At 39.7% G+C, this 27,739-nt stretch overlaps 1 protein-coding gene across 4 annotated transcripts in view; it reads left to right on the top strand.

The window, feature by feature from the left end:
- Nucleotides 1–27,739, top strand: part of LOC129819489 (opioid-binding protein/cell adhesion molecule-like) — a 527,446-nt gene that overhangs the window by 304,898 nt on the left and 194,809 nt on the right. Inside the window, exons 1-2 of one of the 4 annotated variants that reach the window (XM_055875818.1) lie at nucleotides 19,075–19,515; nucleotides 19,774–19,864. In XM_055875818.1, coding sequence (XP_055731793.1) covers nucleotides 19,821–19,864 — 44 coding nt within the window. In that variant the 5' untranslated portion in view covers nucleotides 19,075–19,515; nucleotides 19,774–19,820. Of the gene's footprint in view, nucleotides 1–19,072; nucleotides 19,865–27,739 lie in introns of those variants that run through there. The other 3 variants (XM_055875804.1, XM_055875794.1, XM_055875813.1) reach the window with 3 other exon arrangements.

Genomic DNA, 27,739 nt, shown 5'->3' with positions numbered 1-27,739 from the left:
GTCTGCAATCAACATTGTGCAATGATATACCAAGAAACCAGTACCTTTGGTCCGTCTGTCTCTGCTTAAAGGCAGTTAGCCCTGCAGACCTTCAGTTCCTTTAAGTCTTTGTCTTGTGCAGATGAGTGATCACTGGAAAGGTTTCGGTCCCATTGCACTGATGAACTAGTTAGATACCTCACAGCTACACCCTGTGTTTTCGACTGGCGTGTTGTGTATACAGGATGACAGTGACCACCTCTCTGCTTCTAGGCTTTCAAATGTAGAATTGGGGCTCCTGTGTCTGAACTTAGAGGATGACTGTACTTCTGACTATTAGAGTGACAGGAGCGATATCCAATTCAATTACTTTGGGAGACACTGGCTATGGCTGGGATGTGTCTAGAGGCTAACCCCTATAAAAGATCAGCTTTCCCTTGCCCAGCTGTGTCCTCACTCCGCCTCTGGTACCTGCTACTACTAACCTACCTCGCTCATAAATGCAGATGGCAATTTTCTATTTGATCATTTCAAAGTGTTCCTTATGCACAAAATCAAATGGATTCCGGTAGTGTGAACGATATGGAAGAAAAGATAAGTAACGTCTCTTAGTCTCGTGGAATATTTCAGAAACGAAAGTGGAGCGAGAGCGAGAGATTGAAGAGTAAGGGGTAACTGAAGAGTCTTGGAAGCAGATCGATCAGGTCCGATGGAATATGTCTAGGGTTATTCAGGTGGTTTCACTATGTCATTAAGACTGTGTTTACTGACAGCGTTGTTTGGGATCAGGCCGGCGAAGTTGTTTGGATTGGACAGGATTGTGGCCTGATCAGAGGAGCATAGCCTCTGACTGTGATATATGAGTTTGCTGTGCTGGACCCTCACCTTGGGCTGACTTTGTTACCATATTTATTGCGCCGGGATTGCTGACGACTGCCTTTTTTTTCTAATTGAACATCATCCGACCTAATTCACCTCATTCTCGTGAAAGAACCAGCCAAGAAGTTAAAGAACAAAACAGGTCAAGGTTGTGGGAAGTGGTGCGCATTTAGCATATTGAGAGAGTAGAGGAAATAGTGCATCTTCTTCCTTAAAATTATTGCAAGTAATAAAAGTTAGATTTTTTTTAAAATGCTGTGGCGCATCTTGCAGTTTGTGCTGCTCCCTTGTCAAACAAAAATTGCAGTGTTTTTCTTCGCCCCGAAGCCTGACAAAGGCTCATGTCTGGTATCAGTAGCAGCACCACAGTGGTAGACCTGCTGAGGTTTATGCATTATTATTGGGGGCGGGGGGGGGGGGACAGTGAGCAGAGCTTGTTATCTTTGCTACATGTGTGACCTCCCCCAGGAAACTCCTCCTGTAATAACTGCTCAGTGTGTGTGCTGAGTTTCTGAAACATATCCGTGGTCCGCCACATCTAAGTGTCTGTACTAATACTTTTACCCCACATTTAATGCTTGATGGGAAGATCTCATGAATTTCCACTCCTTATGTAATTGAAGGGGAGGGAGGGAGGGGTTATAATTCACCAGATAACATGAACACATTAGTATTTTTGTTGATGAGAGGGGCAATATTTTATCCCTAAACAAAGAAAACATATAGGATTTAGGGTACAATGTTCTCATACTGTGTCATACTTCGATCAGTCAAGCAGACACTCTACGGTAGACCCATATCGTTACACTGATATGCTTATGGCTGTAGCAATTATTGCACATATGGCTTCAGCAATTGGTGTACCCTTCATAATGTTGTTTACATTTGCCCTTAAGCATAATGATGTGGGGTAGAATATTCAATTCAACACGTATCTAATGTAATAATTTCAGTAGCGTATCGTAAAGTAATTCCAAGGTTTTAACTGTTTATATACTGAATGTACCTGGCTGTGAAATGGGGTCAGAATAAGAGTTGCAATTGAATCCTGAAGCAGCATACGACTCTCGTGTTTCTGCATCCTGATGGGTTCAGTGTTATACTGTTGGTGTTATCAGTTTACACAATATTCATTGTGAGATGAACGCAAGAGCACTGCTGATCATTGGGCCTCGTAGACAATACGAGATAGTGATGACCACGAAGAGGGAATGAATAAACACTCCATTTTCTTGTTGTTGGACTCTCCCCAGCAACAACCATATTTGTGGCCACTTCTTATTTGATCTTCATGTAAACACCTTCCAATGTTCACATCCTCCATCTAGTCCCCTCTGTACCCAAACCCATGGCTGTGTGGCCTGCGCTTTAGCAAAATTATGGTTTAAGATGGGTTCAAATGGCTTAAAGTGCAGATTGGCCACGCCACACAAAATGTCCTGTGAAGGCCTTGTTCTCGGTCCGGTCTGTATCAGTTGTCGGCAGCTTGTGCTCTATGCAATATGGATTTGAACCATCTGCCGAGGGTTTGAGCTGCTCCTCCCTGTCTGCCTCTTGGGCTGACATCAGAGGACAGGACACTGGAATGAGCAGGCTATGTAGGCCACTCTGAGCATTCCATCTGAGTATCCAAGGTTGCGAGTACATTATGGAGGCTTTGCATTTCTGGCTGTCTGTTTGTTGGCATATTATCAAGAGCCACAGCCATGCAGTGGGAGATATAAAACAGGGATCAATACGTTTATGATAAAAGTTTGTGCAAAACACAGAGACAATTCATGTGGTCAGGATGCTAGCTGGCTAATTTGTTCACACAGTCTTTAGCTACGTTCATTAACTTGTCCAGGGATTTGTTGTCGACATTTAGAAAGTTTGCATAGAAAACAGATGTGAAGATTGCCTGCTACGGTGTTTTTCCATTGGTCTGTCTTATGTCAATAAAAACAACTGGAAATAATGACGTCACAAAAAAAGTGTCTGAAGTGTTTCTATTATCAATTTTGGCAAATTGCGCTTTAATAAATTGCCGACAGCCTCTATGCCCTCCCACCTATCTGTTTCATGTCTCAAGTAGTCCGCAAAAGCCAGCATGAATAGAATGTACAAATGTACTAATACATTTCATATTCTAATAATTCTCATGTGCCAAAGTATCCTCATGGTCCATGCCATTGGGAAACTTGCTCTCCTGTAGATCTGAATGAATTGGATGGAATAAAACTTGCATCCAGCCAACCAGAAATGCAACGTCAAGCAATTCAAGCATTCTTGAAAGTTAAGACAATCCTTGTCCTGCAAAGAAACATTATTTTTTATAGTTGAACATTTTATTTAGCAAGCAGTAGGCATTTAGAATTAAACGTGGAGTGGAGCTTTATAGTTACGTGATGACATCACCTGCCCCGCGGACCTTCACAATTATTCAGCAATCCTCATTTATTCGAAAAACACAGTTTATCATAATTTGATGCAATAAAGAAAGTTAGACAAAATAAAAATCTATCCTTGTCGAACGGATACAAATGTTATCCATCTTTAGAACATTTCTCTTAAAGCTGCCATTTCCATTACACATGTTGCAAGAATTTTTGTTGTTGCAACATTGCTTTTGTCGAATAAACCTGGGTCAATGGAAACCTGCCTAATGAGTGAACAATATTTTGGAGCCATTTTGACATTCAGGCTTTTGAGCAGGACCAGAAACTATTTTATCAGTCTTTTCTCCATCGAGTGCTGGGTTTATTGTAGGTGGCCATTTAATCGATTTTTTTGTGTCTATATATTTTCCAGTTATTTTTCATGTCCTCTTGGTTTATTTGTGACAGGAAAAGAGACAGGAACAGTTTTGAGAGTATGGACGATGACTTATGTCAATAGATTTTTATGTCTGCTTCTTCTAAAGTCTCCCAAAGGTTGCGCCAAAGAGCATATAAAGCATAAGTGTCTTCAGTTTTGAACTTTTTGAAATGTAGTGTTATTTTTTCATTAGCTAGAGATACGACTTCAAAGGAAATCTTTAAACTACTGAAGGTGTGCGTTAGTGGTGAGTAGTAGTATTAGTATGAGTGGTAGTAGAGGTAGCAATGAGTTGGGGTTAAATGCATATGCATTTCTTTAGGATACATTAAAAGAAGCACCACTTCGTGCCATTTACTACTATAGTTGGCAGTTAGCCAAGTAGCCCAAGTACAGGCTGAGGGCACATATTACCACTATTCTGCAGTCCTGTTTCCGACTGGTGTTATTTACTGAGAAATAGTGAGGTAATAACAGTGTTCAGATTTAATGGAAGATGTTTAGTTGTGTGGGAGTTATTCCAGTAGGCTTTCGCCTCCAAATGGGGGTTAGCTAACCTTGGTTAGGTATCCTCTATATAACCTGCACTGTGAACTGGCATTAATTTTACAGTAGGTATAGGTATGAAATCGACTCGAGAGTCTGGGCCCACTTGTCCCCTATAATCTTTTTCACAGTGGTGAAATGGAACAGGATAGGAAGAAAGTGTTTTCCCTCCAAGGCTTGTCAAAAAAGCTCTCTGAGGCACAGCAACTTATCAGAGGAGTTTACCACCATGTTTTGTTTTTTACGTGAGAGGGCAAATAAAGGATGCTATCATATGAGGTGAAAGAAAAATCTGTTGATGTGGTATAGACTTAACTAGCCATCGGACACACACCCACTCACACACTCATGAGTGTGCACATGCGCGCACACACACACACACACACACACACACACACACACACACACACACACACACACACACACACACACACACACACACACACACACACACACACACACACACACACACACACACACACACACGTGTGCAGTCATCCATGCACACAAACACATACCCAGCCCAGCTGTGCATCTTCCCGCTGGTTCGTCTCCTCTAGAGAAACCAGGTGACACACCGGGAAGCCACGACAACAACCCTCAGGGTAGACATCGCTGTCTCATGTCTGCCACACTTGCACCTAATTCCTCCAGCGCGTAATGAGCCACTTGATCATCATGCCACCTTTGGCTGGATCAATGCAGAGAGAGAGCAGGGAATGGAGTGTATATTTCCCCTGCTGAGGACTCCTTCTTATCAACAAAGCATAGAGTTGCACAATGGGCCAGGCTGACCCCAATGGCTTCATGTACCGTTGTGGATCAGTATGAGAGGAGACAGCGAGAAAAGCCAGTCGAGGGTGTTAAGTGGTGGAATGCAGAGAGAGGTTATCTCTGAGTGTGGGGATTTGAACTTTCGAACACATTTCTGGTTTAAAACATCCTTCATGGTTCAAATGAGTTTTGTGAATCCTCTCAATCACTCTAGCCAGCATCACTATATTGCGTATACATTTACTGTAAGTTGAAATTTGGTTACAGCAACTAAGACCAATAAATGTAGTTTTATAGTTTTTATATAGTTTTTTTTCAACTTTGTTGAACAAATTGTGAAAACATAATGGCATTGAGTGTCAACGAAAAAAATACATCGTTATGACTCATACTCTTTGTGTTTTGCATATGTTGTCCGTCAGATAACAATGAATCAATGACAGTATGACATCATACTGCCTGCTGTCCACTCTCTTTAAATGCTAACTAACAGCTATTCACATTTTCCAGCTGTTTCTATGTCAGACAGAGATGTCCTTTGTACTCGGCTCATAAGTAAAACATTTCCTTTCAAAAGGGAAAGGTTAACTTTTGATGTCCATGTATGTAGTCTATTGAAATGGCATGCCAAGACCGCACAATGACAGGTGTAATAAAGGAAAATGAATAGCTGCTGAATATCATAAATAATTGGATGCCTAACAGGTGCTATGACATTTGTTCACTTTTGATTGCCATACAATGGCATTCGTTTCATAATTGCCGTGCTCACGACTGAACTCAGCATCTAAACGGACTTGCTAGCCAATACTACCTATAGCTCAGGGTAAACAACTATCTTACACAGTAAACAACTATCTTGATGTGATAACAGTGAACACTTATTGAATGGAATTCGGAGGAGAATATACAGTTGAAGTCGGAAGTTTACATACACCTTAGCAAAATACATTTAAAATCAGTTTTTCACAATTCCTGACATTCAATCCTAGTAAAAATTCCCTGTCTTAGGTCAGTTAGGAACACCACTTTATTTTAAGAATGTGAAATATCAGAATAATGGTAGAGATAATGATTTATTTCAGCTTTTATTTCTTTCATCACATTCCCAGTGGGTCAGAAGTTTACATACACTCAATTAGTATTTGGTAGCATTGCCTTTAAATTGTTTAACTTGGGTCAAACATTTCGGGTAGCCTTCCACAAGCTTCCCACAATAAGTTAGATGAATTTTGGCCCGTTCCTCCTGACAGAGCTGGTGTAACTGAGTCAGGTTTGTAGGCCTCCTTGCTCGCACACGCTTTATCAGTTCTGACCACACATTTTCTATAGGATTGAGGTCAGGGCTTTGTGATGGCCACTCCAATACCTTGACTTTGCTGTCCTTAAGCCATTTTGCCACAACTTTGGAAGTATGCTTGGGGTCATTGTCCATTTGGAAGACCCATTTGCGACCAAGCTTTAACTTTCTGGCTGATGTCTTGAGATGTTGCTTCAATATATCCACATCATTTTCCTGCCTCATGATCCCATCTATTTTGTGAAGTGCACCAGTCCCTCATTCAGCAAAGCACCCCCACAACATGATGATGCCACCCCCGTACTTCACGGTTGCGGTGGTATTCTTCGGGATGCAAACCTCCCTCTTTTTCCTCCAAACATAACGATGGTCATTATGGCCAAACAGTTCTATTTTTGTTTCATCAGACCAGATGACATTTCTCCAAAAAGTACAATCTTTGTCCCCATGTGCAGTTGCAAACGGTAGTCTGTCTTTTTTATGGTGGTTTTGGAGCAGTGGTTTCTTCCTTGCTGAGCGGCCTTTCAGGTAATGTCGATATAGGACTCATTTTACTGTGGACATGGATACTTTTGTACATGTTTCCTCCAGCATCTTCACAAGGTCCTTTGCTGTTGTTCTGGGATTGAGTTGCACTTTTCGCACCAAAGTACATTCATCTCTAGGAGACAGAACGCTTCTCCTTCCTGAGCGGTATGACGGCTGCGTGGTCCCATGGTGTGTATACTTGCGTACTATTGTTTGTACAGATGAACGTAATAATTGCTGGAAAAATTACTTGTCATGCACAAAGTAGATGTCCTAAACGACTTGCCAAAACTGTAGTTTGTTAACAAGAAATTTGTGGAGTGGTTTAAAAACAAGTTTTAATGACTCCAACCTAAGTGTATGTAAACTTCCGACTTCAACTGTAGATGATTCTCAGGGTTTCCTGTTCAGAAAAATATGATTAGATTTCATATCTACATGGCCATGTAAATACTGTATTTGGGTAATATTGCAGACTAAAAAGCTATATATTCAAGGCGGTTACATACGCATTTCTGTGAGACCTTGTTGTCTTTTCCTGATTCCATCTGGTAGTCACTTTAGTCATTACCATTCTCTTTGTCCTGGGAGCTGAATCTGACATGCACAAGGTTAACCACAGTAAATGCATAGCCTTGACTCTGGGATCGTAATAAGTATGTCCAACATACCTCTGCACACTCACCGGCATTCTGCCTCCACTTCGAATAACCAAGGTTACTGTGTAATAGCTACTACAGTCTGTGTATTACTGGAATTGTATGCATGTAGAGTGAACAGTGCAAGCTTCACAAAAATGCCTTTGAACATAGAAGAAATGTGTTCAAAAAACTCATATCATTGTATTTTCAAAATATTTTTTTTCTGATAGCACTTCAACAATTATGTCATGTCACATTCCATGAGTTGTTTGTCACCATGATTTTTAAAATTTGATTTGCATCCACACCTACCATTCTGTACTATTTAGCCAAGCCTATTTACATGTATACAACTCCAAGGCCTTAAACATACTCTTGACACTTCAGTCTTTTCAGTTTTTTTAAACCCTTTCACTTCTCAATTAAATCAGTCAGTTAAAGGAGGTAGATACAAAGGAGAACCATCTAACTAGTGTTCCGTTAAATGCTTGTTGTAGATGTGAAAATTTAGTCTGCACTTGTTTTCAATGACCTGCAGCGATATAGTTTTTTTTACCTGTTCCTAGTTCTGAAGAGACAAACAACTTGAACATTCATGACTGTAACGGCAGATTTCCTCCTCTTCGTCTGAAGAGGAGGTGTAGCAGGGATCGGACCAAGACGCAGCGTAGTTAGTGTCCATGTTTTAATAATAAACAACTGAATAAGACACAATACAAAATAACAAAAGTGAATCTAACCCAAACAGTGCTATCTGGTGCAATGAACACAAAGACAGAAGACATCACCCACAAAACCCAACACACAACAGGCTACGTAAATATGGTTCCCAATCAGAACAATGACAAACACCTGCCTCTGATTGAGAACCATATTAGGCCAAACAACAAACCCAACATTGAAACACAACATATAGGTAACCCACCCAACTCACGCCCTGACCACACTAAAACAAAGACAAAACAGAGGAAAATAAAGGTCAGAACGTGACAATGACATTGGCTAAGTTCAGAGAGTAGGTTATTCAATTGCATATTTTGAGTCGGAAAGATAGCAGGCTGAGCCTGATAAGCCCAGAGCCCTTGGAATGTTAAACGATTAGGTGATCAATAAAATACCTTATATTTCAAAGAGCTAATCCCAACATTTTAGCAAAAGTTTCTCCCAGGGAAGCAAACATATCACTAATCAATCAATCGCTCAATATTTTCCGCTGCTTGGCAAAGGGGTGCCGTGACATTAACATAATCTTAGATGGTAATAAGTACAAGGCATTTCCTTAATTCCAGCAAGATTCAATTAGTCCACATTTAATTTGTTTTAAATTGGTAAAAAGCATGTTGTAAATCCAATCTCCATACCAAGTAATTGCTGCCAAACTCTCTCTGTGTGTGCTTATGCATGTGCGCACATGTGCTGGTTTCACCACATGAAGTAGAAAGACCTACTAGGGAAAACGTAATCTGGCAATTTTATACCTGGCATTTTAAGAGAAACTACTATGTATAAATGTAGGATCTTAATTTCACCTATATTGTAACAGTAAAATAATTCTTTGATAATAATTTGAACGTTTCAGCTCGTTGCTTTCTCTGTCTGAGAAAGGTCCACTTTCTTTGGGAGAGATGTCAAATGGAACTTAATGATGGGATATATGGATGGTGACAAATTAAGTAGATTTTTTTTGTACCCACACTACTGTAGGAGTTGAATGAGTCTGTTCACCCTGGGGAGTGGGGCTGTAGAAAATGGACAGAGGCTAAGAAGGAATGAATGAGAGTGGGGTTTAAATGGACCTTGTGAGAGACAAATGTATATCCAAGAGGTAGATGGGATGCTTTGAACAACGTAAGCACAGCTTTTGAAAGAAGTGCTCCAAGATACAGTACTTTATCTCCCTGCCGCACTGAAAAACAACCTTTTCACTTGTTGTTGAATTGGTTAATGAACTGGATTGCATTAATACACAACTTCCTTATGATTTAACAATCCATTTGAAGCAATTTGTTTTAATATAAAGTCCTTGATGAAGTGGGAAAAATTGAATTTCAATCAACGGAATGTATTGTAGTACAGTCATAATGAAATAACGTAGAATAATCTGTCACACATCCGACTGTAGCTGAGGCGCAGGAGATGACGAGCAATACTGTAATGGAATGAAGTGTCCACGCACTCAGGATCACGGCACACGTTTCATTTTATTAGGCTAAGCTTTCGGTCGCAAGACCTTCATCAGAGCATGCTTAGTCTAATTATATGACAGTGTGCATTGCGCCTGCGTGTGTGTGGAGACTTCATTCCATTACAGTATAGTCATAATGAACCACGTAATCAGCTATGATTTTGATCATTATATCACTACCATTGTTTCGTTGATTAGCTAGACCACCCAATTTGGCATTTTACATCTTTGAGTGGCTATGGTTGATATTTAAGCTACCAATGCTAAATATCAGGACAAAATACATAAAAATGCACCAAATTAAAACTATTCAATTTAGTTGAACAAGAGTTATAGGTAAAACTGTTTTCTTAGACTGAATGGATTATTCCTCATTAAAACCATTAATAATGAACGGGTAGCAGCTCATGAAGTTGTCTTGCTGCTATGCTGACGTGCATTAGACATAATGCACATCAGCAATATTATGAATAATAGATAAAATCATAAGATTAAGGCCATAAAGATACAGTGGCTCTCATTGTACAGTAAATAAGGTCAACATGAAATCTAAGGTACTAAGTCATATTTCCCTTATATTCCTTAAATAAATCACTGCAATTAAAAACAAATACAAATATTAATAATACTAATCTTTATCGGGATGATAAAAAATTGTCAGTGTAAACTTAAATGACTAAAACCAGATATAAAATATGTAGAACAGATAATGGAGCAATATTCAGTTGAAGTCGGAAGTTTACATACACTTAGGTTGGAGTCATTAAAACTTGTTTTTCAACCACTCCACAAATTTCTTGTTAACAAACTATAGTTTTGGCAAGTCGGTTAGGACATCTACTTTGTGCATGACACAAGTAATTTTTCCAACAATTGTTTACAGGCAGATTATTTAATTTATAATTCACTGTATCACAATTCCAGTGGGTCAGAAGTTTACATACACTAAGTTGACTGTGCCTTTAAACAGCTCGGAAAATTCCAGAAAATTATGTCATGCATTTAGAAGCTTCTGATAGGCTAATTGACATAATTTGAATCAATTGGAGGTATACCTGTGGATGTATTTCAAGGCCTACTTTCAAACTCAGTTCCTCTTTGCTTGACATCATGGGAAAATCAAAAGAAATCAGCCAAGACCTCAGAAAAAAAGTTGTAGACCTCCACGAGTCAGGTTTACCCTTGGTAGCAATTTCCAAATGCCTGAAGGTACCACGTTCATCTGTACAAACAATAGTACGCAAGTATAAACACCATGGGACCACGCAGCCGTCATTCCGCCCAGGAAGGAGACGCGTTCTGTCTCCTAGAGATGAATGTACTTTGGTGCGAAAAGTGCAAATCAATCCCAGAACAACAGCAAAGGACCTTGAGAAGATGCTGGATGAAACAGGTACAAAAGTATCTATTTCCACAGTAAAACGAGTCCTATATCGACATAACCTAAAAGGCCACTCAGCAAAGAAGAAGCCACTGCTCCAAAACCGCCATAAAAAAAGCCAGACTACGGTTTGCAACTCAACTACACATGGGAACAAAGATCGTACGTGAAACACAAGGATGGCAGCATCATGTTGTGGGGGTGCACCAGGGACTGGTGCACTTCACAAAATAGATTGCATCATGAGGAAGAACAATTATGTGGATATATTGAAGCTACATCTCACGACATCAGTCAGGAAGTTAAACACTTGGTTGCAAATGGGTCTTCCAAATAGACAATGACCCCAAGCATACTTCCAAAGTTGTGGGAAAATGGCTTAAGGAAAACAAAGTCAAGGTATTGGAGTGACCATCACAAAGCCCTGACCTCAATCCTATAGAAAATGTGTGTTTAGACCTGAAAAAGTGTGTGCGAGCAAGGAGGCCTAAAAACATGACTCAGTTACACCAGCTCTGTCAGGAGAAATGGGCCAAAATTCACCCAATTCATTGTGGGAAGCTTGTGGAAGGCTACCCGAAACGTTTGACCCAAGTTAAACAATTTAAAGGCAATGCTACAAAATACTAATTGAGTGTATGTAAACTTCTGACCCACTGGGAATGTGATGAAAGAAATAAAAGATAAAATAAATCATTCTCTCTACTATTATTCTGACCTTTCACATTCTTAAAATAAAGTGGTGATCCTAACTGACCTAAGACAGGGAAATTTTTACAAGGATCAGATGTCAGGAATTGTGAAAAACTGAGTTTAAATGTATTTGGCTAAGTTGTATATAAACTTCCGACTTCACCTTTATTTTTTGAAGAACAATCACCAAAATAAAAAGTAAACAGTCAGGGAGAATCAAGAATTCACAAAATATCCTTCCATTTTGTTGGCATTGATTTTGTTATAATGTTTGCGTCACTCAGATTGCATAAGCATGGCAGAATGTGTAGAAATTCACTTTAAAACTGCACATGATCTCTCAGCCCCATGGCAAAATCTGTTGAATTGCAGGAAATGTGGTTTAATACAGCAAAATATTCTATCTGTGGCCAAGAGGACGCCCTTTAAAACCACACCATTGGCCATTCCCACTACCCCAGACAGATTGAAAGATCAACGGAAGAGGGGAAAAATGTGATTTTAATCATTTTCAAATGGATGGCCCGCTGACATTACATTTAGTGTTATTATTGGTTGTCTCAGATTTCCCAAGGTGAAATAAATACTTCTGACAGCTTTACTGCTGCATAGGCAGGGCAGTTATGTGTGACCTCTCCATGTTATTGCTAAGGGAGTATAGGACAACCAGTGGTCTTAGATGGTAATATCCATCCAGTCATATTCAGATTTCCCTATTCCACCCGATAAATATACTGTGCAGCAGTCAAAACATAGCCTTGGCATAGACATGATCCTATTGTGGCCACAGAGAAGATCAAAGGTTGCAGATGATGGTAACGATCATGGATTAACCAACAGATGAAAGACTACTAGAGCCTTGAGTCAAGGCAGTGACAAATACCACCATCCTTTCTGTTCACCCTTGGAAAGAGAGAGAAAAAGAAAGCGAGAAAGAGCAAGCGAGTAAGAGAGAGAGAAAAAGAGAAGGCAAGCCAGTGAGAAAATTGAAGAGGGATGTGGGAAGCAGGTAAATCAAAGGGGGTTGTGTGGATTTCCTAAACCAAACAAGTTGTTCCAAGCGGTGTGTAATTCACTCCACAGATGATGGGTTTTACAGCCCTTTTGCCTGTATTCTATGCAGCGGTTATCTGTAAATCTGTCAGCGAAATAATAAATTCCATTCCCCCTCTCCATAATCTAATTTGCCTTTGGTGCCAACGGTGCATCAAATGCCTCTGACTTCTTCTCCGGTGGTGGAATCCTGCACTAGTTGCCTTGGCGCTGGCTGCTGTCGCCGCGCCGACGGAGCCCGGGAGTAAATCCCACCTGTCCCACATGAGCCGCTCCGTCAACTGCCCAAAAAATCCATTATCTCGGAATGTTTTAAGGGCTTAATGGAGTCCTTATCTTTATTTTGCACTGGGAAAAATATTAATTACACAGCGTAGTAAAAGTTCCTTGGTTATCATCACCCCCCCCCCCACATGTACTGTATCTATCTATGCTTTTCAGTGCTGAATGCAAATGTTTGGTTCAGGCAGGTGTCGACTAAAGCCGACGTGTGCGTTTTCACAGTACTGGTGGCTGCCAATCATTGTGTCTGTTCTTGCACATCGCAACCAACCTCTGAACACAGGAGTTACTATCAACGAGATAAGGGAAAATAACAAGCATGTGAATGTCGCTTCTGTCTGGCAGGGTAGTTTGTTAGAAACCAAGGTGAGGTTTTTTGTTGTTGTGTGTTTTCCCCTTCACACAGCGTGGTGTGACATTTCTCGACAAACCTTTGGAGTGTTGTAAAGGATAAAAAAACATAATTGGTACTGTATGCTAAGATATCTACGGTGATGTATACATAGGAGATTCAGAGATCAAGCAGTATACACTTTCCCATTGTGTTCCTCTCCATAACAAGCCCTTTCCTACAATCCCTTGGTCTTAATGACTTTGTACTTCCTTTCGCATTTCACTGAAGCACTAACAGGCTAGAGCAGGGAGGCAGGCAGCATCCCTTCAGTAAGGCGAGTGCAAATGAAACCCCATAATTACTAGTCACATTGAGAGAGAGAGAGGACACAAAAACAGCAATGTTTGGTTTTTTATTTGTACTGGAAGCATAGCTAACACGTCTGTGGATGCTGTGAATTCAATAGGAGCAGGCTCATTACAGCACAACACTTGCATCCTCTACGTTGGCGGGGTCTCCATGGTGATTAAGGTCTCACAACCTGGTCTCAGAACATTTTGTATTATTCTGTACGTAAATCCAAGACACTCCATTTAGTATGATATGTTATGTTTCGTATGGCATATATTCATTTGTGGATGTCCATCACCCATTTTGTATGATATGTTATGAATTACAATTTGTATTACATTACAAATTTGCAAAACATACAATATGTTACAAATTTGCAAAACGTATGATATTTACAAATTCTAGGTAGGTGACTAGGTGGCTAACGTTAGCTAGGCTAGGAGTTAGGGTTAGAGGTTAGGGTTAAGTTAAAGGGTTATGGGTAGGGTTAGGGAATGGTTTAGCTAAAAGGGTTAGGGTTAGGCAAAGGATTCACTAAATGAGTTAAGGTTAGGGTTAGGGGAAGGGTTAGCTAACATGCTAAGAAGTTGCAAAGTAGCAAAAAATGTGTAAGTAGTTGAAAAGTTGCTAGTTAGCTAAAATCCTAAAGTTGTCTGTGAAGAGATTCATCAAACTCGCAGCCTTTGGGTTGCTAGACATTCACGTTATACGCCCACCCATCAACCTCGACCAACCACCCTCCTAAGTAACCATATCAAACCTAATATATCATACTGAATGAATCTACTTGCACATCATCATCTGCTAATTTATCACTCCAGTGTTAATCTGCTAAATTGTAATTACTTCACTATTATGGCCTATGTATTGCCTACCTCCTCATGCCATTTGCACACACTGTATATAGACTTTCTTTTTTTCTATTGTGTTATTGACTGTACACTTGTTTATTCCATGTGTAACTCTGTGTTGTTTGTGTCACATTGCTTTGCTTTATCTTGGCCAGGTCGCAGTTGTAAATGAGAACTTGTTCTCAACTAGCTTACCTGGTTAAATAAAGGTGAAATAAAATAAAAAAAATTAAATGGAGTGTCTCGGATGTATGAACAGAATAATACAAAATGCTCTGAGACCAGGTTGGGTCTCATCACATTGAAGTTAAAAAAGGATAACTATGACACGTGGGTAATTATAGGTAATATTGCAGAAGAGGTGAGATAAAGAAGACGAAAATGTCGACACGCATTGGTTTAGAGCTTAATGAAGGCTTATGGTTTTCTTAGCAAGAAGGTAGAAAATAACTGTGGGGGTGGGCTTAAACAACTGCCACATCTTTGATGTTGAGGTCTTATTAACTGACCAGTAAAGCGGTCCATACTTACGCCTCTGTCTTCCAGAAAAGGTGTACTCAGCCGTTTTACTTCAGATCAGTCCAGTTCAGACGAAATCAGCTGTGTTTTCTGTGAAAGGCTTATGGTTGGTTCTGTGAAAGGGTCAAGGTTGGTTCTGTGAAAGTGTTAACTTCTGGACTGACTTACGTTTTCTTTTTTCCTTCTGACTTCTCAGACTACCGAGTGAGCTCATTTGGAATACTTTCATAAACCCACTGTGCTATTATTACAGATAAAGAATGAAACAGCAAGGGAGCTATGTAACAGCATTCAATCAAAAGCACATTAAAGATGATTGACTAATCAAAGTCGGGGAATTGAATAGGGAAACACAGTGAACCAGATGACCCTGCGCTGCACATACACTTTTCTACTTTATAAACTGTGAAAGAGATGTAGAAATATATATTTTTAGATGCCTTATGACTGTGCTCCATAGTCACTGGAGACGTCTATGTAAGGCCTACTACACATGTTATGAGTTAGCTGACCATGACTCCATCTGCATGAACACTACTGTTGGAAAATTTATTTTAACTCACAAAATTAAGTTCTAACAAAACCTTACCAAACTGTGTGTTTGTGTGTCTTTGATAGTCAGAGTGAAATGAACTAGGCGTGAAAGCAGCTGAAGTTTATATATCATTATGGGTTCATGATGGTACATTATTAGTGACAGGGAGCAGCTTTCTCCCTCCAGAGGGAAATCTCGTCCAAGAAGATGGTATTATGTCCATGAGAATAGAACTCTATAACGAATAGCCATGTGCACAGTCCCGTCTCAAGCAGACACTTTTACAATGATCTACTGCAAAATCCCTTAGAACAGCAAAACGTGTTTATTAAAGTGCAATCGTCGAGGGAAACAAACCTTCGAAGCGGAGCAGCTGTTGTGTCGCTGGATGTCGCTCACCCTCGAAAGTGCTGAGGTAAAATAATCACACACACACACATCCTCACAACTCACTCACAATTCTCATTAATCTGGTCCTCCCCTAATAGCCCCAGTATAAATCTCCTATTGCCTCTAAGGCTGCGTTTACACAGGCAGACCAATTCTGATCTTTTTTTTCTCATTTGTCTTTTGACCAATCAGATCAGCTCTGAAAAAGAGCTGATCTGAAGTGATTAGTCAAAATACCAATAAGAGAATATCAGAATTAGGCTGCCTGTGTAAATGCAGCCTTAGACTCGATTAAAGATACAACAGTAAAGTCAATTTTCTTATCAGCGCATTGGCAACTGCATGTGAATAGATTCAAAACAGTACCAGGCTACATGTTTCTTTTTTTCTCTTTTTTTTGTGGTGATGATGCTTGCTTAACTGCCCATGCTGGAGACATACAGCACTGCGGTATTGAGTGTTTCAAGAGATATGCTCCCTATAGAATGATATACTGTACAGAGTGCAGCTATTCTCTCTTCCCACAAAACTCTCTCGTAGAGACAGATTCAAACGAAGACACTTTAGAAAATACATGTAACTCCCGCCTAACCTGTGGTCAGGTAGAACGCATGTTCATCTCTCAAAACGAGTTGGTGCTCATACTGCCCAATACCTTTACTGCCCCCACACTGTGATGGCTGAATATAGTGTCACTGCAAAGTGCACTTAATCTGCCTTCCGTAATCTGCCTTGCCTTCCAGTCAGGGAGACATTACCAAGGGGTGATAAAGAGGAGTCCATAGACATCATTCTTTTTATTAGAAACTAATGGTCTCTTCCACTTCCAAGATGTCCACCGGGCACCTTGAGCTATAGGGCCTTCTCTCTTGTCGATTGCTTGAGCCCCTCCTATGATTGAGATCTGGGAGATGACTCATCCCTGTGGGGCGGGGGTACACCATCACATTCCGAATCCCGAGCGACTTAGAGTCCCTCTCCAAAGCCATAACCACCGTCTTCTTCAACAGACTCCTTTTGGTGACTGACGCCTCTCTGGACGTTTTTTCACGTCTTGTTTGCTTACTTCTAATTATAGTTTTTTTCCTGGAACTCAAAACTCTAGATGAGCATATCGCGGTCGCGCACCTTCCCGGACGCGCCAAAAGCAATTCCAGTCATTCCACACTATGGGAAAACTCAGTAAAACATTCCAATTTGCTGTATTGGCTTTTCACAAAGTTCGAATGGAATGCAATTACACTGAACAAAAATAAGCATCATCAGCCGGGCGCATGACCATGGAGGACCTTCCCCTTTTATGACTTGTCCAGACAGAAGTACAGACTGACATACACTTAGCTGCCACATACATTACTTTACATGAACTGTGACAGACTGTGCATATGCGTGCCTTTTGTTGAAGACCTAAATTAGGCTAGATTAAGCAAATTGCAATCTATTGTTCACTGAATTTCAATGGCTCCGATGACATATACTGTATGTGGCAAATATGTGTGCGTGTATCACAAAGGGTCATTTCTACATCAGGGAACATTTTGGGTTATAAACATAATCAAATACACCCAATTTTATAAAATGGCTGAAAATAAATATTTTGACTGACTCATAGGACTGATATCAGCAATAAATACGGTAAAAAAGTTGCAATTGTGTATGCCTTTACTTTAGGTGCTAAAACTATATGAAGCCTGTTTTTTTCTTTTAATAATGCATAAAGAAAGACATTGAGCAAGTAGTTAGTTGTTGAATGATATTGAGAATGTACAAAAGCAAACTATCCACCCAGTGGTAATTGCTCATTGCATACCTGCTACAGTAATTGTTCAACTGTGTGGATGTGTTTCTGTTTCCTGATTGGTGGTTGTGTCCATATAAATAGAATCTCATTCTGTGATTGCGTCATTGTGTTTGACAGACACAGGGTCATGTTCAGTAGTCACAAAATGGCGGTTGTAACTGCATTTCTACTATAAAAACACTCATTTTTGGTTTCAAAGTGTTTCCTGTTCCATACTTTTAATAACGACTGCCTATAATTTAATTTGGCCCTCCTTAAAAGATAGGCTTAAAGTGTATAGGAGAGTCTTCCACTAAATAACTGCCGTTGAACTGCCAATTTTTAAGGACCTACCCTTCACACTCATTTAAACTTTGGCTGCACAAATGATTTTTAGGAATCAATAATGGAACTCCTGGAATGATGGCTCGCTTAGGCTATATAAATGCACTGCTATTAGGCCTCCCGAGTGGTGCAGCGGTCTAAGGCACTGCAGTGCTTGAGGCATCACTGCAGATCCGGGGTCGATCCCGGGCTGTGTCGAAGCAGGCCGCGACTGGGAGACCCATGAGGCGACGCACAGTTGGCCCCAGCGTCGTCCGGGTTAGGGGAGGGTTTGGCCGGAAGGGACTTCTGTGGCGGGATGCTGACACGGTTGCCAGTTATACAGTGTTTCCTCCGACACATTGGTGCGGCTGGCTTCGGGGATAAGCGAGCAGTGTGTCAAGAAGCAGTGTGGCTTGGCAGGGTCGTGTTTCTGAGAATGCATGGCTCTCGACCTTCACCTCTCCCGAGTCCGTACGGGAGTTTCAGCGATGGTACAAGACTGTAACTACCAATTGGGGAGAAGGGGTAAAAATAAAATAAATGCACTGCTATTAGATGATTGACACAAATGTAATAGCCAGGGGTGTGAAAATGCATGTTATGAGTCATGGGCAGTATATTTAGTCCGCATGCCTTTATCCACACCACCGAAACAGTTGAGTCATACCCAGCAATTTCACTTAAATTTCCCCGGTTCAAGGTTTGAATAATATAGTCTATCTGTAGGTCTAGTCTATAGCATCTGCATAAAAACACACACAGTTTATCCATGTTTACAATTGCATCCTTGATTAACAGTAATGTCCACACACCTGTACAGCTATTCACCAAGGTCCCTGCTACCATGACAACCCCACCCCCTCCCCCATTCTCCCTCCTCTTGCCAGAGCTCTTACTGTGAGGGGGTTTAGCAACAAACTCAAATTGGTGGTGCATACTTGTAAAGATTGGGGAAAATAATGGATTCAATGAACCTGATACTCGTTTTTGGTTTTGAGTGAAAATAGAAAGGACATTAGTGCTGCTATCCCTGCCTATTTGAAATGTGCAACAAACCCCAAGTGCTGAAGGGATAGTGGAGATTACTAAAACTATATTGTATAGAGTCAATCACAAGAGTTAATCACGCATGTGTGTTGTTGTTTGTGCTCTCTTCTTCGGATTTGGCACCAGTGGTTTAAGTTTTATCACGTCATCTCAACCGAAATACCTGTTTTAGGTTTGCTCTGCGTGCTGTCCACGACTGCAACCGTTCATTTTCAATGAACGTGAAATTGCGCACTGTCATCATCAATACAAGCATTTGGACCATTCGGAAAGGAAAAGTAAACATTTCCATGCGAGCTGCGGAACAGAATGGAACAGACTGCCAATATATTTTGGAGTGCGCAGTAAGGATAGCTACCCTTGCATAGACTATGCTGTACCTGGAAAACATATTTGGATTAACAGATGAACAGTAGGCTATTAACTAACCCGCGCTCGCTCCACAGGACCGCTATACGCATTTGCCTTTTAAAACAACGGACGCATTGTCTCGACAAGCAGTGGGATTTATAAACCGAAGATGGGTATTTGTGGATACTTTACCGTGTCTTGGAAGTGCCTGGTGGTTCTGTCTTTCAGACTGCTGTTTCTTGTCCCCGCAGGTTTGCCTGTCCACAGTCAAGGGGAATCCCAAACCGATAGTAAAGTGATGGACAATATTACCGTCAGGCAAGGCGAAAACGTCTTTCTCAGGTAAAACACTTTCTCATTATTCTTACACTCACTATAATAAGTTGTATTAACTATGAGTCCAACGTTGCTTTACCGATTTAAAGTAAAATAAGGGTGGTTTATGTCTGGTTAAACGATACGATTCTAAGTGTTGGCTGTGCTTATGATGGAAGAAGCCCCTATACAGGCATGTGCACAGATAGGACTTTACCTTTGCAGAGCACATGCTCCTTTGCACTTCCAGTAGCCAAAGTGCTGCTTTTGGCTGGTGAAATAATTTCCCCCCCAAATATTATTTTTAATATTTATTTTGTCATTGTTTTTCAGAACCCACTGCCTCAAGTGCTCTTGACATGGTCAAATTCGCCCCCGTCCAGTCCATTTGTTACACCTGTTGATTACGCAGGGCCAGCTCTAGCCTTTTGGGGGCCCTAAGCGAGATTTGGTTGGGGGTGCCGCCGTCTGTTGGAAATTTTCCAGTACCTTGAGAATTTTCCAGTATCTATACTGTTTTCTTAGAAGTAGTAAGCATAATCAATATAGGGTTAACCATTAGACATATGTAAGCAGAATCCATGTGATTGTGCAAAGCTGGATCAACACAGGCCTGGTCATTCTGGGTCATGTGAAGGACTTTGGATCGTCTACCTCACAGCAAATCATTTTAGTGGCCCCCCTCTTGACGGCAGAGATAATTTTTTTGTTTTGAAGTTCATTTCCTGCAATTTTACACAGAGGTGGTTCCACAGGTTCAAAAGATGTGTGGCAAAAAGCCTATGTGTCTTTTCTGGGGCTTGGAGTTTTTCCTGATCTCATGACCTGGTCAGGTAAAACTCTGGGTTCTATTCATAGGCTATGACAAAATATTATTATTATTATAGATAGCTTCCCTTTTCATCTGAGCTATGACTATAGGTCTGGGGGTTTTCTTGTCGGGTCATGTGAATTCTAAACTCACCTGACCTGAGGTGGGAAAAAAACTTTCCAACTACCACAAACCTTGTTGTGATTCATTATGAATCTGATGTCAAAAGAGCCAGAGAACAACTTCAATGGACAACATACTCTGTAGTTTAGTGAACTCCTATGGCAGGGCTGAGCGTTATGCAAAGAATGGTTACAGTGTATTTTTAAATATTAATTTCAGTCTACACACACACACACTGTTAAGCAGTTGACTTTGAAAAATAAAAAAGACAGACAGGTTTCAGTGTAGAAAAGTATTTACATTTTATGTCCTGAAAACTATTAGTTCATCTCATTACAGTGCTCTTCTGCAATTATTCATTCTGGAAGCTTTAGTAAGGCAGGGTTACATTTAACACTATACACAGTAGACTTTGTAGCAAAGTATTTTTGTTATGTGTAAGTAATAATACCACTAACCTTGTGTTTTCCTGATTGGTTCCCTGGCGCTCACTGTAGGAACTGATTGCCTGTTAAATCTATATATTCAATCATTAAATCAACTATTTTAATTGAAAATAATATCCCCGTTTTAATGAAGTAGATTTTATTGAATGTCACTCATTCTATTGCACTCTATTCTAACCTAACCTGCTAGTCGAAAAATACTGACACCATGGTTGCCTATCGTATTTGTGAAAGTTATGGTTGTTCCAGAATCTACCAATTCTCTCTTTCTGCATTAGCCATCCATTTTGTTATGGTTGGACAAATGTTTTCAATTGATCTGTGCCGACTGCTCTGTGGCGAATTTGTTGATTTTTTACTTTTATGACAGTGAAATTTGTGCCACAAATATGTGTGAATAATCACCAGCAGTGGAAATATAATAATATGCCAAAAAACATTAATGGACTAACAAAATGTCTGACTAACCTTTTCAGGCACTTCAGTATCCATTGGCCTTGGATAGCAACAGCAGATAATTGTATCTTCTTTATCCTGTGTCAAACACATTTATTCAGTGAGTCTAAATTATTAATATTAGCGGCTGGCTGCATGATTGCATCAACCTAGCTAGCGGAAGTTAGCTAGCTATCTAGCTAGGCTACTCTAAAGCTAACGTTAGTAGTTTTGTGACCTAGCTATAGATTGGATCATTCTAGATAGTTTTAGACGACTTACTAAACTGCTTTTATTAAAACATATAGTGCCTTGTTAGCCCTGAACACTCTTTCATGAGGCAGGCAGGAGAGAAGGGTTTCCACTAAATAACACAGCCACAAAGTCAGATTCCGTCAGGATTCTATTACGTTTCTTTTTATCTTAAAAAACTGCTGATTCCTTGCCAATGACAAGCCTACCCATAATACAGTAGAGGTTGTTGACTTGAAAAATTGAGGAGGATGGGAGACCACCGGTATAGGCGCAGACCGCACGGAGATGACAAAGCATGTTTCAAAAATCAGCAAAGACTAATTATTTTAACCTAAAGCATTTAATAAAGACATTTATTGTATAATATTATGGGGAATGGGAATGAGAGGGCTACTTACAGTGTTGGGAAGGGATCACAGCAGTGATTGAATAAGGGTATGAGGCATGAATTGAGGTGTTCAGAGGCTTGACTTCAGTGCAGGACAGGGGTTGAGGTGTTCATAGGCTTCAGTGCAGTACAGGCTCATCATGGATGGATGGTGTTGGAGAGTTAGTCCTAGTAAGGACTAAGAATGACTTAGTCCAAGCAAGGACTAAAATCATTGATGCATGTTCATCCCATACAGCATGTCAGATCTCTAATGTTTAGGTATAGCCTGGGCTGCTGCAACATTTATGTAATGAGTTTTTACTTCTGTCTGTCCGGAGTGATTGTGTTATCACCTTTGCTAAATAAATAATGGAAGAAAGTGGAAAGAAAGCCTACTTGAGCGCATGCAAAAAAATGCCCTGCGTCAAACTCTTTTTAATCTCACTTGTAATAGATCATTCTGAATTGATTTCTACATCCCAGAGACGACAGTAGAAACTTCCATATGCTCAGCAAGTAAAGCATCGTAACGTGCAATTACCTCTAAAAGCTTGTAGTTGCCCTTGTCAGCTAAACTTTCCCTTTTGTTAGCAGTTGATGTTATTCTTCAATAACACAGACCCCAAAGCAAATCAGGAGGAGAAACATATATTTATTCAAAGAGAACAAATCATAGTTGTTATGCTGCTAAGTAGATGGTAGATGGTCATGCTTCCCTGTTCTAAATGTCTTGTCATCTGAACAAAGAGACAGGATGTAGTTTATAACCCAACCCTACCCTGTGGTTGATCAATTTGAAATCCTTGCAGTAAAATTGGGCCAATGGCCAAATAATAAGTATCCCATTTCAGGCTCAATGTATAGACAATTTGGACCAATGAGAACCTCCCACATGTAGCTATGAGTCCTGGACTGAAATTCCTCCCGTGTCCCTGGCCCATTAATCTTCAGTTCCCCATTACAGAAAAACAACTTTTTTTCCATTTGATTATTATTTCCCTCTTGACCTTAAGTCCTCTACGTTGTATATTCATCTTTGAATATTCTTACACTTTCTTTGTGCCTCTATGTAAAAGCCAACTCTTGCCTATAAGCTGCTTGTGACCCTGCAAGTCCCTGCAGCAATGTTCCAACATCTAGTCGAAAGCCTTCCCAGAAGAGTGGAGGCTGTTATAGTAGCAAGGGGGGACCAACTCCATATTAATGCCCATGATTTTGGAATGAGATGTTCGACGAGCAGGTGTCCACATGCTTTTGGTCATGTAGTGTATGAAGAGTGGTACTCAGTGGTGTGTTGTATTTGCCACAAACATAATGCTTTGTATTCAGGACATAGTTAATTTCTTTGCCATATCTTTTTCAGTTTTACTTTAGTGCCTTATTGCAAACAGGATGCATGTTTTAGAATATTTTTATTCTGTACAGGCTTCCTTCTTTTCACTCTGTCATTTAGGTTAGTATTGTGAAGTATGTAATTGATCCATCATCAGTGTTTTCTCCTATTACGGCCATTAAACTCTGTAACTGTTTTAAAATCACCACTGGCCTCATGAAATCCCTGAGTGGTTTCCTTCCTCTCTGGAATTGAGTTAGGAAGGATACCTGTATCTTTGTAGTGACTGTGGGTGTATTGATACGCCATCCAAAGTTGAATTAATAATAACTTCTCCATGCTCAAAGGGTTATTCAATGTCTGCTTTTTTTACCCATCTACCAATAGCTGCCCTTTCTTTGCAAGGCATTGGAAAACCTCCCTGGTCTTTGTGGTTGAATCTGTGTTTGAAATTCACTGCTCGACTGAAGGATCTTAGAGATAATTGAATGTATGGGGTACAGAGATGAGGTAGTCATCCAAAAATCATGTTAAGCACTAGTATTTGGCATGAACATAATTCCACTTTGACATTATGGGGTATTGTGTGTAGGCCAGTGACACAATCTCAATTTAATACATTTTAAATTCAGGCTATAACACAACAATACTCTCTTCCTGAGAGGTGTTAGCCATACAGTGCATTTGGAAAGTATTCAGACCCCTTGACTTTTTCCACATTTGTTACGTTACAACCTTGTTCTAAAATGTATTAGATTAAAATGTTCCCTCATCAATCTACACAAAATACCCCATGATGAAAAAGCGAAAACATGTTTTTAGAATTTTTTGCAAATGTATTGAAAATAAAAAACAGAAATACCTTATTTACATAAGTATTCAGACCCTTTGCTATGAGATTCGGCTCATGTGCACCTGTGGTAAATTCAATTGATTGGACATGATTTGGAAAGGCACACACTTGTCTTTATAAGGTCCCACACTTGACAGTGCATGTCAGAGCAAAACCAAGCTATGAGGTTCAAGGAATTGTCCGTAGAGCTCCGAGACAGGATTGTGTCGAGGCACAGATCTAGGAAAGGGTACCACAAAATGTCGGCAGCATTGAAGGTCCCCAAGAGCACAGTGGCCTCCATCATTCTTAAATGGAAGATGTTTGGAACCACCAAAACTCTTCCTAGAGTTGTTCGTGCACTAAACTGAGCAATCGTGGGAGAGGGGCCTTGGTCAGGGAGGTGACCAAGAACCAAATGGTCAATCTGACAGAGCTCCAGAGTTCCTCTATGGAGATGGGAGAACCTTCCATAACGACAACCATCTCTGCTGCATTCCACCAATCAGGCATTTTATGGTAGTGGCCAGACTGAAGGCACTCCTCAGTAAAAGGCACATGACAGTCCACTTGAACTTTGCCATAAGGCACCTAGATACTCTCAGACCATGAGAAACAAGAGCTCAAGGGTCTGAATACTTAAGTCAATTATATTTCTGTTTTTTATTTTTAATATCATATGCAAAAATAAAAAAATGACCCGTTGTTGCTTGGTCATTATGGGGTATTGTTTGTAGATTGATGAGGGCAAAAAAAACGATTTAATACATTTTAGAATAAGGCTGTAACGTAAGAAAATTTGAAAAAAGTTTAGGTGTCTGAATACTTTCCAAATGCACTGTAACTATACATACTGAGGGCAGGCTGCATTCAAAATCTGTTATCCTGGTGTTTCCCGGGTTAAAGGGGCAGTGCAGTTCAGTTGATTTTCCTATTTTTTTAATGATATTTCATATCTGGAATTTTAGCATGTCCAGGTGGGATGTAGTTTTTGTCCCAGAACATGACATCACAATCTGATCGGATTATCTTGACCAATGACCAGTCATCTTTTATTTGCATAATGTATCCTCCATACAATTAGGAATTAGAATAGTAATTTAATTGATTGTTATCAATAAAACGTCACAACAAGGTGCAGAGTGTTCAATTTGCCTGCTGGTGGGAATCGAGACCCCGGCTCCGCTAAAACCATTGACAACTGTGTGCCGTTTTCAATGGATTGTTAAATAAACATGAACTATTTGGTTGTAATACTGTATCATCACCTCTTGAAGAGCATAGTCAGAACTACACATTTTGGATTATTCCATGTAAAACAATTGCACACATTTAGCTCCATCATCAGAATTATACAGCAAGAAACTGCATGCGTTTCATGATCAGTAAACAATTGATCATGTAATTTCAGTTACGTGAGAGTAGCCTCACGATATCTCTCAATATTGGCCACCATTAACAGTGGTGAAAAAAGTACTCAATTGTCATACTTGAGTAAATGTAAAGATACCTTTTATAGAAAATAACCAAGTGTAAATTAAAGTCACCCAGTAAATACTACCTGAGTAAAAGTCTAAAAGTAAAAACGTAAATATCAAAAGTAAATATATTTAATAAAATATACTTAGTATCAACAGTAAAAGTATAAATAATTTCTTATTCCTTATATTAAGCCAACCAGACGGCACAATGTTCTTGTTTTTTATATTTATGGATAGCCAGGTGCACACTCCAACACTTACACATAATTTACAAATAAAGCATTTGTGTTTGAGTCCACCAGATCAGAGGCAGTAGGGATGACCAGGGATGTTCTCTTGATGTGTGTGAATTGGACCATTTTCTGTGCTGCTAAGCATTCAAAATGTAAAGAGTACTTTTGGGTGTCAGGAAAAATGTATGGAGTAAAAAGTACATTATTTTCTTTTGGAATGTGGTGATGTAAAAGTTATCAAATATATATTGTAAAGTACAGATACTAAAAAAAGTTACTTATGTAGTACTTTAAAGTAATTAAGTACTTTACACCACTAACCATGAATGTGATATGAGTGATATAAAATAAAAGTGAACTATACAAGTATGAGTGGTTTAGTTTAATTTCCTGTTCTTTGGGGTCTCTGCCTGTCAAAGAGCAGAAGGGCTGTTTCTTCAACCAATGTAGGCCTACTTAGCAAAGTTAGCTAACATCCTCTTTTCAACATTGTTTTTAATGGTGTTTAATCACAATTGCTGCTGACAGACATGATAGATTATAATAGCTAATTAGCTAACAACAGATCACGTCAATATGTCTAGTTAACAAGCTAACTTTCAGTGGATAAACTAGATGATTATATATCCAAATATTGTTTGATTTGCTTAACATCTATAGTGGTGATGACAGTAGTCCGACTGACAACTTAACCAGGACGAGGACTTGCTGATGTCAAGCTCTTTCCAAAAGCCTAATCTCTGATCAAGAAAACCAAATGACACGTTGTTTGCTTACCTTGCTAGCTACATGCCAAATGAATTCTACCCTCACGTATCTGAAATTACTGATCATGAAAAGCATGCAGTTACATGCTGTATAGCTCTTATGACATCTAAATGTGGAATAATCAGAATTGTGTAGTTCTGACTATGCTCTTCAAGAGGTGATGATATTAAAACCAAATAGTTATAATATTTATTTAAAAATCCCTTGAAAACGGCACATAGTTGTCAATGGTTTAGCAGAGCTGGTGGTCTCCTTTAGTCTTGCTAACACCAGCCTCTCTACGTCCTTGACTTGAGTCACAGCTCGCTGTGTAGTCCAGATGATCCTATCCATAAATCAGGCCTGTGTATGTACATATAAACAAATGTGTATCAACACACCCACACTGAGCATTTCAATGGCAAAAGGAGGTTCAGGGATAAAAATATATATATTTGGACTTATTTTCATTAAATAAAATCAGTAATGCATTAGACATACAGTGATGATTTAAAAAATACAATTTAAAAGACTGCATGGATGGGGGCTTTAAGAAAAAGTAATCATGGTAGCATCCACATTAATGTAGAAGTGTTTACAAACATATGTGATGGACTGGCTCCATTCGGTCTTATGTTTTTTACATTGCATAAAGGTAGAGACTCAGAGCTAGAAAATTGTATATCATACTCTACAGTTGAGGAACAATGGGAAGGTAATTCTGCTTTGAAATTTGATAAACTTCACTTTTGAATGTTTTGGTACATACTCTTCTTTGTCTACACCCATTCAGCATCATTCACACCCTCTTAAGCTTTTGCCTCACCAATCTCTTT

The sequence above is a fragment of the Salvelinus fontinalis genome, chromosome 2 (assembly GCF_029448725.1).
Source record: "Salvelinus fontinalis isolate EN_2023a chromosome 2, ASM2944872v1, whole genome shotgun sequence".
NCBI lineage: Eukaryota > Metazoa > Chordata > Actinopteri > Salmoniformes > Salmonidae > Salvelinus > Salvelinus fontinalis.
This window is presented reverse-complemented; position numbering and strand designations above follow the sequence as displayed.